Here is a 13647-nt window from a genome sequence, read left to right as displayed (position 1 = left end):
ACAACCGGTGTCCAAATGTGTGCATTTGTTTCTAGGTAAACGCTTAGTTAAAAGCCTTCTGATTTTGCTTATGCTGTATATACATACGTGTGGGAAAGACAGCTGTTCTGGCATCACATGTATAGTGTGTCATTAAATAGTCCTTCATCGCTATCTTGTCTACACCCCGGCCCTGAGCAGGATAAAGCAGTTATTGAAGATGCATGAAAAGACTAGCTTGTCTAAGCTTGTTCCTTTGAGGCCACTCAGGACTGTTAATGTTCATGTGGCAGAGTTAAAGTTACCATTTTGTGAAACATTTACAATGAAACGTCAGTGACATATGAGTGGCTCAGTGGCCTGTCTCTCCATGAGTCAACGTTCTGCCTGTGCAATCCTGGCTATTGTGTTACACATCTCACTTGGTGAGTCAAAAGTCATTTTCACAAAGCACACAAATAGTCAAGGTTTTCTCTATACATGCCTGTGAGACAGAGACATGAGAAATGAGTCATAGTTGTATGCTCAGTGTGTCACACTGTGTGGGCTTCAACATGATTGAAATGTTTGTCAGCTAATTCAAGGTTATCCATGTTTTCCTTAAAATTATAGGTTTTGTATTTGGCAAGATGGAGCGAGAGTATGAGTGTTATTTTTATTCATACAGTATTGGACTTTTCCAGTTTTGTTAATTATGGAAAAGGTTGATGGATTTTTGTTTATTTAGCCAGGAAGATGTAGCACTGTTGGAGTGGATGGTTTAGAAAGAGTTAACAATTTCCTAAATGCTATACTTTTAGCAGTAGATAGCAAACAATTGAAGGCTGAATCTGAATGTCTAGCATAAGCAATTAGTTTATCCAGATGAAGCTATTTTTTAGATGAGTTTGGACTAAACATGTAAGGCTGTTTATTGGATTGGAATGAAGACATTCCCTCCAGTACTATGTGTGCACAAAGTAAGCAGCACCGAGTTAATTGTTGATTAGGAGGGTACTTCACTTAACCCAGTAAACCTTGAGAGCTGAACAAGTCTCTGATACATGGTCATTCATTAATTGTCATTGATGATTATGATGGATAATGATTAATTTTACACTAACTTTGATATGACATGTTAAAAATGGCTGTCTTACATAAGAAGGCCATGCAAACAATATCACTTGATAGAGCATAGGGATTTGAGAGCTGCTGTTCATTCAGATTATGTCATAAACAGAGCCATTATCTGTGCCTTGCACTTTAATCCTCTCACAACACAGACATCGTTCTCTTCCTGGCAGCTGCCATACCATGAATAGTAACATCAGTTTACCCACACATCCGACAATTGCTGCCACCCACCTCATGGGGCATATTTCCAGTGTTTTCAGAGACTTCAGGCACATTTTCTCCCAGAGGAGCCAGGGTCAGTTCTAGTTTAATCCTGCGCCGACACTACAGTATGGTCATAGATTGCTTCGGAAAAGAGCGCTTGCCAAATTTTGTAAATGTAAACCTGATAACAGAGGTGGTGCAGCATTGAGAGTTTGAGGTTTAAGATATGACTGAAGTTGACAAGAGTCTCACTATACTGTATAATTGATTCAGTAGAACTATTTCTACTGAAAATAGATATGTTTTTTATGTACTGAGCAATGCAGACAACATTCAACCTATGAGATATCAGTTCAGAAAGCTTTGTTTGTAAACACTGCTCTTATTCTCATCCACGGTCTTTCTCCTCTTCTTCACTGTGTAGCAGATCCAGTTTGCAGACCAGAAGCAGGAGTTCAACAAAAGGCCCACCAAGATCGGACGGCGCTCTTTGTCTCGCTCCATCTCTCAGTCCTCTACAGATAGCTACAGCTCAGGTACAAAATCTTTACTTTGACTTTCATAGGTAGATTTGGGTTGTGTTTATGGAATTAATGTTTTGTTGAATCTTTATGTTGCTCTTCATGCTGAGAAAACATAATCATCATCATGGCTCATTTCAGCATTAGTAGTATGAGTGGATATTTGGATCATGCACATTTCCTTGTCCCACCAGCCGCCTCCTACACTGATAGCTCTGATGATGAGACCTCTCCTCGAGACAAGCAGCAGAAGAACTCCAAGGGCAATGGAGATTTCTGCATCAAGAACATCAAGCAGGCTGAGTTTGGTCGCAGAGAGATAGAGATTGCTGAGCAGGGTAGGTGGTAAACTACTTCACAATACCATTATGTACAATAGGATACAAGTGGGTGGTGCTTGGCCTCAAAATGCTATAGGTATCAGAATTTACTGGATGTTAATATATGTGTTTTGGTGCATGTGTCTGTGGGTGGAGTGGAACATGCTGTGCTTTTCCTGGGCTGCGGAGGGGCCCATATGTTCAGAGTACATGGATAGACCACATGGTGCTTCCCACTTCGCCCCCTAATAACCTGCCAAACACTGAGCACACACTCTTCTCTGCTCAGTAATACTCCACCATCCTCCCTGTAGCTACTTTATCATACCTGTTTTTATCATTTATCAGTTAAAAAAAGCAAAAGAGAGTAGCAGCTATGCATGTCTCTATACTTTTATCGTAATTACTCTCAAAGTCTATACCGTGTGTGCTTTCTCTGCAGAGATGCCTGCTCTCATGGCTCTGAGGAAAAGAGCTCAGGGAGAAAAGCCCCTGGCTGGAGCTAAAGTGGTGGGCTGCACTCACATCACGGCCCAGACTGCTGTAAGTAGTCTGTATTTGTAATGAAGGGTTTGAACACATAAAACATAAGGATTTCAAATATTTATAGTGGTCATATGTTTGTTTATTTGCATGTGCATATAGGTGCTGATGGAGACTCTGTCTGCATTGGGTGCTCAGTGCAGGTGGGCTGCCTGTAACATCTATTCCACCCAGAATGAGGTGGCAGCTGCCCTGGCAGAGGGAGGTGAAGATGCTTTTTGCTCAGTTTCTTTTTTCTCTCTTTGTATTTTCTGCCTATTATTTTACTCCTGTTTGTCATCTCTTTGGCAGGTTTCTCTGTGTTTGCTTGGAAGGGGGAGTCGGAGGACGATTTCTGGTGGTGCATCGATCGCTGTGTGAATGTGGAGGGTTGGCAACCCAACATGGTGAGAGGGGAACCTGCAGGTTGTCTGCCTCATCTGAATAATTGGCTTTATAGATTCATCTTATATTATGAAGCCTCCAAAATCATCTTTAATTGTGAAATCCTCTTTAGATTCTGGATGATGGTGGAGACCTGACACATTGGATCTATAAGAAATACCCCAACATGTTCAAGAAGATCAAAGGCATTGTGGAGGAAAGTGTGACAGGAGTTCACAGGTGAGCAGTTAGCCGTGTGTTACCTTTAGATCTCAACCCTGAGATTCTGCAACCGATATGTGTTTGACATGTACTAACTACATATTCTTGCCTTTGACTGGGACTTCTGACTCTTATAACTAAATTTATGATTTTCATGTTTTATAAGTTCTCTTGTGTATCTAAGACTTTGTCATGATTACTAGTGATTGTTTGCACTTAAAATGTCAGAAATTCATTAAATTACTGATGAATGCAAACCTTGCTCAGAACTGAACTCCAGCTCAGGGACTTGGATTTCAGAACTGCTGCTTCCCCACCCCCACCCCCCAATTGTTTTTACAATTCGACTTTTGTTTTTAACTAAAAACTCTATTTTTCTGCATCTGTGTAAAGAGGGTCATCTTTATGTATTGTCCGTTTCTCTCTTCTGAGCATAAATGTGGTCGTGCTTCATGGTCAGCTGTCCAAACTCTGTCTACCATCTAGTGGCTAGAAATAGGAATAGCTACCCTTCTTGAACGGTACATAATGTACTGTAACCATTTGTAGCTTAGTTGTTCTCATGTCTCATGTTTTTTTTGCTCTATTGTTTAGGTAACCCGAACTACATAAGCACATTTTACACATTTTACGGTTATTATGCCACCATGACTGCATGTTTTTTGTGCATTTACTTTGTGAAGCTGATTGTCTTTTTACTTATTGCCCTTGTGGTGTTTGTACTGAATTTTGGGTTCTTCTTTGGAATATGTATGAGTGACAGCACAGGACTGTATAAACATATACATTTGACAGTAATTGTTTGCTCTTCAAACTATTACTGTATACATCTTGTTGCATTCGAACAGCATTTTTACTTTAGAGAGTAAATGATGTAGTAAAGTGTATATCTAGTTTTCTATTTAAATATTTTTTATACGTCTAGGCTGTACCAGCTGTCAAAGGCAGGCAAACTGTGTGTTCCTGCCATGAACGTCAATGACTCAGTCACCAAGCAGAAATTTGACAATCTCTATTGCTGCCGTGAGTCAATTCTGGATGGGTAAGTCAAGTGTTGTTTCTGGCTGGAAGATATTTCATTAAAGTCACGTTATGTTCTGTTAGTAGCTCTTATATTTCTTTGTGTGTATCTAGTTTGAAGAGGACCACAGATGTGATGTTTGGAGGGAAACAGGTGGTAGTGTGTGGTTATGGAGAGGTGAGACCCAGCCATTGATACACCAAAATTAATTCCAGTGTGTTACATATGTTCACATTTTACACACGGGGTTTCAAGGCTTTCTTTTTATATACCATGTAATTTACCAGTGATTCAAAAAGGTAATACCATTTCTTTTGTGAAATGATTATGGCCAGTGGTAACTCAATTGGTTAAGGCTCTGGGTTGTTAATCTGAAGAGCAGTGCAGGTGCACAGAGCAAGGCCCTTAACCCTCTCTGTTCCAGGGGTGCTGTATCATGGCTGACCCTGTGCTCTGACCCCATCCTCCAAATTTCACTGTGCTGTAAGGCATATAATAAAGATCAGGGCAGAGTGGGTCAGAGTTGCTTTAGGAGCAGACACAAGTGGGATTTATAAAAAACTTTCTAAAGCATGCATTTATATTTAACCATAAAAGTAATATGAAAAGATTTGTCTTATACAATAAATAGTTGACTATAGACTATAAGGTCATTCAGCTTTCTTTTCTCAACTGTCTGCCATACTGCTTTTTTTTAGCCACCTGGTTTTAACAACAATGACTAGTGAACCTGTTGGCTATGTAGTAGTCTAACCTATGGAACCCCTACTACATTTATACAATGCGAGAAACTTATTTCATAATGTTTAATTATGATTATTGTTATTATTGTTATAATTATAATGATCATTATTTTTTTGTTGTTGTTACAAATGTCAGTATGGCCACTAGGTGGAGCCATGCATTAACAAAGTCTTGGATTAAATGTCTGTGTGCATGATACAAGCCAGATTTTTGTGTATGTGTTTAGGTTGGAAAGGGCTGCTGTGCTGCTTTGAAAGCAATGGGTTCTATTGTGTATGTCACAGAAATTGACCCTATTTGTGCTTTGCAGGCCTGGTAAGCATCTTTTTATTAAATGTGAGGGATATATTGGGGCTTCTTCAGTTGTGGGGAAAGGAGAATGTATTTTTATTCCCTACACACACACACACACACACACACACACACACACACACACACACACACACACACAAACACGCACACATACATGCTGATTTATGCTTGCTTTCTTAGTTGGAGGAAAGACAAGTGTTCACAATTTACTATATTGATTAGGTTTGGTTTTTTTTACTATATTGATTACTATATAGATTAGGTTTCTAACCATAAAAAGAAATGAGCTGATGATAACCATATTTATCATTCTCTCGTCTTCTCTCAGCATGGATGGCTTCAGACTGGTCAAACTGAATGAGGTCATTAGACAAGTGGACATTGTTATCACCTGCACAGGTTTGTTTTCTTACACTTTTGTGTCTATATACACTAACCATCCACTTTAATAGGAACACCTGTGCACCTGCTCGTTTATGCAGGCATCCAGTCATGTGCAAATCATGTGGCAGCGGCACAATGATATTCTTTTTAATTGCCACCTTGAATCGTTAATTCTGATTTAATGTATTGGTCAGAATTAAATAATGGCTGTTCCGTTTTTTTTCTTAGGGAACAAGAATGTGGTGGTGAGAGAAAACCTCGACCGCATGAAGAACGGCTGCATTGTCTGCAACATGGGCCACTCGAACACTGAGATCGATGTGGTGAGCAAACCCTAATGATCTTACTCTTAGTGTGACTGTGCAAATGAGCAATTAGCAGCTTTCTGTGTTAGTGTAAAAACGTTCTGTGCTAATGTCGTAGTGTATCTGTTAATTCCTACATTTGCTGATGCTGGTATTCTGTGTATCAGGCCAGTCTGAGGACCCCTGAGTTAACCTGGGAGCGTGTGAGATCGCAGGTGGACCATGTGATCTGGCCTGATGGCAAGAGAATAGTGTTACTGGCAGAGGTGAGATTATAACCGAGATTACAGAATCTCACTTTTAACCTCTACAGAAAAAAAATGTGTAATGTTGTCCTTTCCTATAATGCGGGGGTGTCAAACTCAAATTCACAGTGGGCCAAAATATAAAACGTTCATCGTAAATGTTCAACCTTTTTCATGTGGAAACAAACTTTAGTTTTGCTTGAACACAGGATTTGGAACAACCAGAGCTTGATATTACAAACACATAAGAAATTAAATTTGAAATAAAAGACACATTAGTGGTGTTCATTTCTTATTTAAATGAATAAAATAAAATTATGCTTCTCCCTGTATCATTTTAAGTTCCTTTTTGAAGTGGATCTTTTTCAAATCCAACAACAAAACAACCAAAAATAATAATTTCATTCAATGAAAATCCAACTTTTCGACTATTAACAGTTCATGCCTTGGAGTAGAAAAAGTGCATAAAGAAAACCTTAATCAAACTCAGTTTGTTACACTCTGTTTTGTTTGGCCATTTTTGTTGAGGGTGGAACTGACCTGCCCGATGTGACTAGTTAACGACTGTCAACAGAGAATGAGGGGCGCTTGCTGTTCGTGACTACGCGTCAATACAGTGGCAAGGCATTCTGGGATTTGTAATATTAGTGGAGCATGCGGCTAGCCAGCTGTAATGCACATTTGATAGGATCTCGCGGGCCAAATATAATAACAATTACAAATTTGTCCCGTGACCACTATAATGGTAAGTGGTACATTGATTGAGACACCTTTGAGACACATTGTTTTGCTTTTAAATGTTACTAGTTACTTACATGCATACCTTGGAGCTATGGATTTGCCTGTCCACTTTGATGATTCATGCATTCAGTAGTGTACCTCTAATTTAAAAAGGTATTTACAAAATTTCTCATGTGTGTATATATACCACAATCATTCTGGCATAATCAAATGTCCCTTGTGCTGGGGCTGATCCATCAAGCATTAATCAAGTATCAGTATGTTTATCTCTCTCACAGTAAAGCAGAGAGGGAAAGCTTCACATATCAAAAAAGAGGATGAAGAACTGGCTATGGAAAATGGCATGACTGGCTATGGAGAGAGATTTCTATGGAATTCTATTATTGTATTAAGAATGTTTTCATTCCCTATATAAATATGCATATTGTGCTATAAATATGTATATACATAACTGCAGTCTAACATTTTGATATCTGGTACCAACCAAGACTTGAATAAAAGAATCATTGTGCGTTTGAGAGCATGTTTTTTTTTATATTTGTCTAAATACGTATGTGTTCAATTAGGGTCGCCTCCTCAACCTAAGCTGTTCTACTGTACCCACATTTGTCCTGTCTATCACAGCCACAACCCAGGTGAGAGACACAGAACACAGTTACGTTAAAGCAGTAGTGTTTGAGAATATTCTGTTCTCTCCTCTGTGCGTGCATGCGCATGTGTACTCATGCATGCTTGTATGCCTATGCATGCTTGTATGCCTATGCATACAACGATACTGTTGTCATGGTAACCAGTTTCTGGCTCCTCCCCAGGCTCTGGCTCTAATAGAGCTGTACAATGCTCCAGAGGGCCGCTACAAACAGGATGTTTACCTGCTGCCTAAGAAGATGGGTAAGATGCCTATTTTAATGTGTATGTAATATATGTACATTTAAGACCTTAAGTGGTGAGTCAGACCTATTCACATATTACAATCTGGTCAATTGCCTTGCAATTGCATTTAGATCTTTTTTCTGCTGTGTTGCATCTAATCATGAGGGATTTTATAACAGTTTGTCAGCAAACCCTGCTGTGCTGAATGATTAAGCATGTGTGCCGTTTCAAGCTCAGAGTGTAACCATGTGTGTCCCAACACTGGTTTGTGGGGAGAGAAGAATATAGGTCAGCTTGTCAGAGATTGCTGCTGGTGCTCACTGCACCCTTCAGTAGCCTTTCTCCTCTCTCTCATCCTTCCCTTCCTCTCTCAATCCTGTACCTTAGAATCACTAAAGTACACAGTTATATAAAAAGCACTTTAGGAAGCTGTGACTGATGGCATAAGAAGCAAGCTGTTTCATTTCCAAGAGAAATATCTGGAAGGTAATTAGTCACGGTTGGAAATTAGGCATTCATCACATTCACACTCCCTAATTGAAAGCAGGGAGCATTTCTTCCAGTTTTCTTTCTATTAGTCATCCAAAAAAGACTGGATTCTGATTGTCATTGGCACACATTATTGCAACGATATTGAACATCTGATGTGCATTTTTGGTTTTTCAATTTAAAAACAAAGCTGCACAGTATCATATCCATTTATTTTTTTAGACATACTGTATTTTTTAGTGACCGAGTGTTGTCTTTTGTTTAGATGAGTATGTGGCCAGCCTTCACTTGCCCACATTTGATGCCCACCTCACTGAGCTGAGTGATGAGCAGGCCAAGTACCTAGGCCTAAACAAAAATGGGCCATTCAAGCCAAATTACTACAGGCAAGTATGCCCTACTTTGTCATGGCATCTACTGCTTCCTGTTTTTCTTTTGGTCTTGCTTTTGAATTCTCTGTGGCAAAAACCTATGTCTACACATTGTCAAATGTCAAACCTATAATCATGTCTGTTGCAGGTATTAACGCACCTCGCCAATAGAAACTGAAGATTATAGAATTATCCAAACTCATCAATCCAGGGGATGCTGGGATTCAGCCTGTCTGTCAGGGGAAGGGAGAGGCTCTGTGCTGATTGGCTGTGTAATGGCTACAGCAGTTTTTTTTATTTATTTTCTGCTACAAATAGCATAACTCTAATCTTTTTATGAGCTGCTACTGCTAGTGGCCCATCCTAGCACCATCTTTATGGAGATTTCACTCTTTCATCCTCTTAAGAATTGTTAGTTGTATGTAATCCATTTAGAGATCTTTTGTTTTATGTTGGCTAAGCTGATTTGACAAAAAAAAAAAGATAAGATAAGAAACTAATGTTCCAGTTTTGACCTTTAATGATTTTGTGTTGGACATGCGGTTTGGCCTGTTGTCTTTTTTACTTCTGTTAGTTTTCTTTCTATTAAACGGTGGGTTGGGAAACAGTTATGGCTGGGTCCAAAAGGTCCTAATTATATATTATCTTTCCTTTTTCACATACATTTATTTTTTTTTAATTTGATTTTTACTAAACATTTTAGAATTTGGCTTTTTCCGTTCTACTTCAATTTTAACTGGACACTGTTAAACATGGGGGTAGAGCCTCTATACCCTACTATCACTTCAACTGGACACATTATTTCAGTGGCCAGATGGTGACCAGTGTGTCTCCTAAAGAGGCTGTTTCTGTATTTAAATGAAGCCAGTATTAATGGTTTAAAATGGTCCCTCTATCGAGCCTTTCTCAAGCTCTAGTTCTTGATTTTCTTACCACATTATAGCAGATGCTTTTCAGGCTGTATAATCATTCACAGGGGTGTATATTTAAATATTTATACAGAAAACTGAAAGATTTTTCTATCTTTTACTTTCCATTTCTGTTCTCATGATATCATCCTGTATTAATATAGAGATAAGCAAATTAAATGTTCTATTACATTTTAGTGTAATGTTAAATGTACTGAAATGTTCGATTTATATACTGTGAAGTAAAGAATATTTTGATGAAATACCAAATGTATAGTCAGGCCGGTACCGTTTCTTCCCTCCGTCATTTGCCTAAAATGGGGGGATTAAGTGAAACAAAGTGACTTTGCTGCACATTTCGTTGTATTAAGGGGTGTTTGGAACAAACTGCTTTGGTATAAAAGTTCTCAAAGCTGCCCGACTGAATGGCTTATTATAACGGGACAAAATGAGGCCCTTTATTTCACTACACTTTTAAAATGACCTTTATCACAGATGACTATTTCATCTTTGATCAACTTTTCTGTTTCTCATAAAGGGAGTGAATTGCTTCAAGCTCCATTTAGCTGTGCTTCCTTTGCCACTTTTTTCTTTTACTGCATAGCAAAATAGTTATAGAGACCAACAATACACAAGTTTTAGATTTTAGCATTAATACATCAGATTTACACCTCTCTGCTATTTAAGTACCTGGTTTTGGATGTTTATTCTGATTATAACAGTGTTACAGATCTCACTTCGCTTGTCCTCCTAAGGTGTTGCCAAGCTCAGCATTACTGCACCACAACTCCTAAAACGCTTCATTACATCCGCGTGCAGTTTCTCTAATGTTATTGTATTTTATGCTGACATACACTTGGTATTAGTTTTATGTATCAAAGCCCTATACTGTATCACCATGTTCAAGTTCCAGTTATTGCCCCAACTGTCTATCATTTTCTCCATTTCTCAGTGTTTAACACTTGTGCTGATCTTGATGTGTCTTAATTTTTTTTTTTCCAATTTATTTTTTCTGTTTGTCTGTGTTTGGGTGTGCATACATCTTTTGTGTGTTTCATGGGGCTCTTGTGTGTACGGGTTTTTAGCAAGGCCAGAATTTTTTCCGCAGTGTTGCTGTTGACTCAGGATCCAAGTCTCTGTCTACGGCTGACTTGAACAGTGGTCCCACAGCAGCACGTGCAGCGAGTTAACACCAGCATCTCGTATAGAAACGAGCTTAGTAGGAAATCAGATCCACTCCTGTATTTATTGTATTCAGTACAAATAAGAGAATCTTTAATGTTACTTTGTCAAAAAATGTTTAAATATTTCCAATTGATGGTAGTTGAGCAATAATCAATATGTAACCTGAAAGAATGAAATAAAAGTCATACAAAATGTATTGGAGGAAATTTTCAGATATTGCAGAATGTTGTTTTGGGCTAATATGCAAAAGGCTAGCTGAGATTGTCTTTCTGTTGATTTGTGTGGGATTTCTAATGGTCTAAAATGTGAGTGTAATGCTCATACGTGCTTTGGGAAGCTTTGCCCACTATTGTACATCATGCCTATTTAGCCTGCAGATTTCATGCTTCAGAGCCAGCACTGTAGGTAAGCGTTATAATTAGGATTTGTTTACAGCTTGTTACCAGGATTTGAGCTCACAAAATCCAGGCTTGTTTGAAATAGCCTTGCTTAATTTAGAATTTTATTGGAACACACGGAGTGACCTGGCTGTTATAAAACTAATTCAAGTGAGGATGATGTGATCAAGGTTCAGAATAATGTATGCAGCCCCAGTAATCAAATTCAGTAATGAAGTAAAGAGTGACTCTTACCTCCACTGTCTAGCAAAGGTAAATTTAACAATATGTAATGCAAGATATCCATTTAAGCTTATGGGAGATTTTTTCTTTCTTTCAATCTTTTTCCTTTGCTAATTCATTTTTTGAGGATGTTGGAGTAACATTTTTATAGCGAGAAATTGAAATTTTATAGCAAATCGTGCTGGTGATTGAGGAATAAAATACTTCAGAAAATGTGATGAGAAAAGAATCAGCTACAGAGAAGTAACAGTTGGCGTTGGGCTGCACTTTCTATCATGTTTTATTCAATAAAAAAAACGTGCTGACAGAAGTGCTATCTGTGTAGCAGATTGCACATATTAATGTACTCATTCTAATCTATTGTTTTTATAGTGACCGCTCATTCAGAGCTATTCTGCAATTCATGGTTTAATAATCGTTAAAAAAATCAAATTTTTGGAATGGAAGTTTTCTGTGAGGAAATGTTTAACAATTTTGGAAGGCGTCTCCAGGATCAAGGGCAGAAGTAATGCTGTACCCTCTACATGAAAGTCTTCAGTCTTATTTTTTCTTTTAATTAACCTAAAAAAGCAAGAGCTAGAGAGAAACTGGTGGGAGAACAGTAATAATCAGCAAACCCTGCTGTAATGTAATGATATCGTTTATATTTAAATTGGGTGGAACATGATAAACAATCGATCAGGCAAGGCTAAGCTTGTGTTTCCATAGTAACCAAGATCCTTCATGGAACCTAAATGGTCAGAAATATGCCAGGTTTTGCTCATTTTTGCTATGAAAAAAAAAAACAAACGAACAAAATAACAGCTGTTGCACTCACCAAGCTTCATGTTGTCTTATGATAAAAGTTTTGGTCTACACATAAGCATGCCAACTGAAAGCAGAATGACATACTTGGCATGGATGACTTGTTTGACTAAGGATACATTTGCATGTGCGTTAAATTGGGTGTGGCGAAGAGACACAGCCACTGATCCCATCATTTAATGGGTTAGTCTTTATCAGTCTGGGTTCAGTTTACTTGACACTTCAGCAATGTTTTTATCCCATGATTGTTTTAACAGGTATCGGTCCATTGTGGCAAACGTTCAATGAAAATGAGCAATTATTGCAACATACTGTAAGCAGGATTTTTGCACAGGAAATGGTAGATTTGTACGAAGAGAAGAACTGTTGCTTAAAACCATGTTCATAAATTAGCTGAAATGTTCAGTTATCAATACAGATTCCCCACATACGTAAATACAAATATTTTAGACATCAACAGTAGCCATCACAAAAGGTTTACTATTACAAATACTCTGAATTACACATTACCTGTAAAACACAAGCTTACTATCTTATATTTAAATGGCCGGTGTGGATGCAGGTTTTCATTCCAGTCAAGCAGGACCCAAACCTCTATTTCTTCAGTTGACATTTCCAGCAATTGATGCCCGTATCATGAGCGATTTACATTATCTTTATTTATGTATTTATTTATTATATACAACTGAGCAATTGAAGGTTAAAGGCCTTGCTCAGGGGACCAACAGAGGCAGCTTCGTGGACCTGGGATCGAACTCCAACCTTCAGATTGGTAGCCCATTAACTACTAAGCTAACATGCCCAGAGCCAGTTGAGTGTTGCTTCTGCTTGGTTGGAATGAAAACCAGCCCACAACACTGTCCCTTTCCTGATAAGATTGTACACCTGTTTTAAAGTGTTTTCATGTCTCTAAATTTGCATTACATGTATATTCATTTGGCAGGGGCTTTTATTTAAAGTGAATTTGAGCTAAAGCAGAATAGGAAAGATGTAAGAAACAAAGAAGCAGTGCTGGAAAGACCAGAGTTTTTTGGGTTTTTTTTTTTTTTTTAAAAAAAGAGTGGAAACAAATGAGAATGGGAAGATTATTCATTGGATGGTTAATGATTTCTGTAGTAATTTAAAGCACAAATGAGTATTGCAGTAAGAGTTAGCAGAGAGAGAGAGAGACCCACTAATCCATGAGTCTATATAAAAAGGTACCCCTTAGGTTTCCGTTATACATGTTCCATCCCTGATTTAGAAGCTGTGGTTGTTTCAGTATCAACATTCAGGTTTTTTTTTTAGACCCTTACAAAATAAAAATAGAAACAAAAAAATGTATGAAGGTGAGAAGGTCAGTCCAGACTTCCCTGTCCATCCCCAGATGTTTGCAAGACG

The 13647-nt window shown here is 38.2% G+C and overlaps 1 protein-coding gene across 3 annotated transcripts in view; it reads left to right on the top strand.

The window, feature by feature from the left end:
* ahcyl2b (adenosylhomocysteinase like 2b) overlaps positions 1–11039 on the top strand; it is a 29740-nt gene extending 18701 nt beyond the window's left edge. The window contains exons 2-17 of one of the 3 annotated variants that reach the window (XM_027151386.2): positions 1724–1832; positions 2012–2155; positions 2580–2680; positions 2783–2885; positions 2972–3066; positions 3177–3283; positions 4191–4307; positions 4400–4463; positions 5257–5345; positions 5671–5741; positions 5955–6049; positions 6199–6297; positions 7584–7652; positions 7830–7908; positions 8645–8765; positions 8899–11039. In XM_027151386.2, the coding sequence (XP_027007187.1) occupies positions 1724–1832; positions 2012–2155; positions 2580–2680; positions 2783–2885; positions 2972–3066; positions 3177–3283; positions 4191–4307; positions 4400–4463; positions 5257–5345; positions 5671–5741; positions 5955–6049; positions 6199–6297; positions 7584–7652; positions 7830–7908; positions 8645–8765; positions 8899–8905 (1470 nt within the window). In that variant the 3' untranslated portion in view covers positions 8906–11039. The other 2 variants (XM_027151385.2, XM_047803804.1) reach the window with 2 other exon arrangements.
* Positions 11040–13647: the final 2608 nt, after the last annotated feature.

This window comes from Tachysurus fulvidraco, chromosome 19 (assembly GCF_022655615.1).
Source record: "Tachysurus fulvidraco isolate hzauxx_2018 chromosome 19, HZAU_PFXX_2.0, whole genome shotgun sequence".
NCBI lineage: Eukaryota > Metazoa > Chordata > Actinopteri > Siluriformes > Bagridae > Tachysurus > Tachysurus fulvidraco.
The sequence above is the reverse complement of the archived record's forward strand: the minus strand, read 5'-3'. Positions and strand labels throughout refer to the sequence as shown.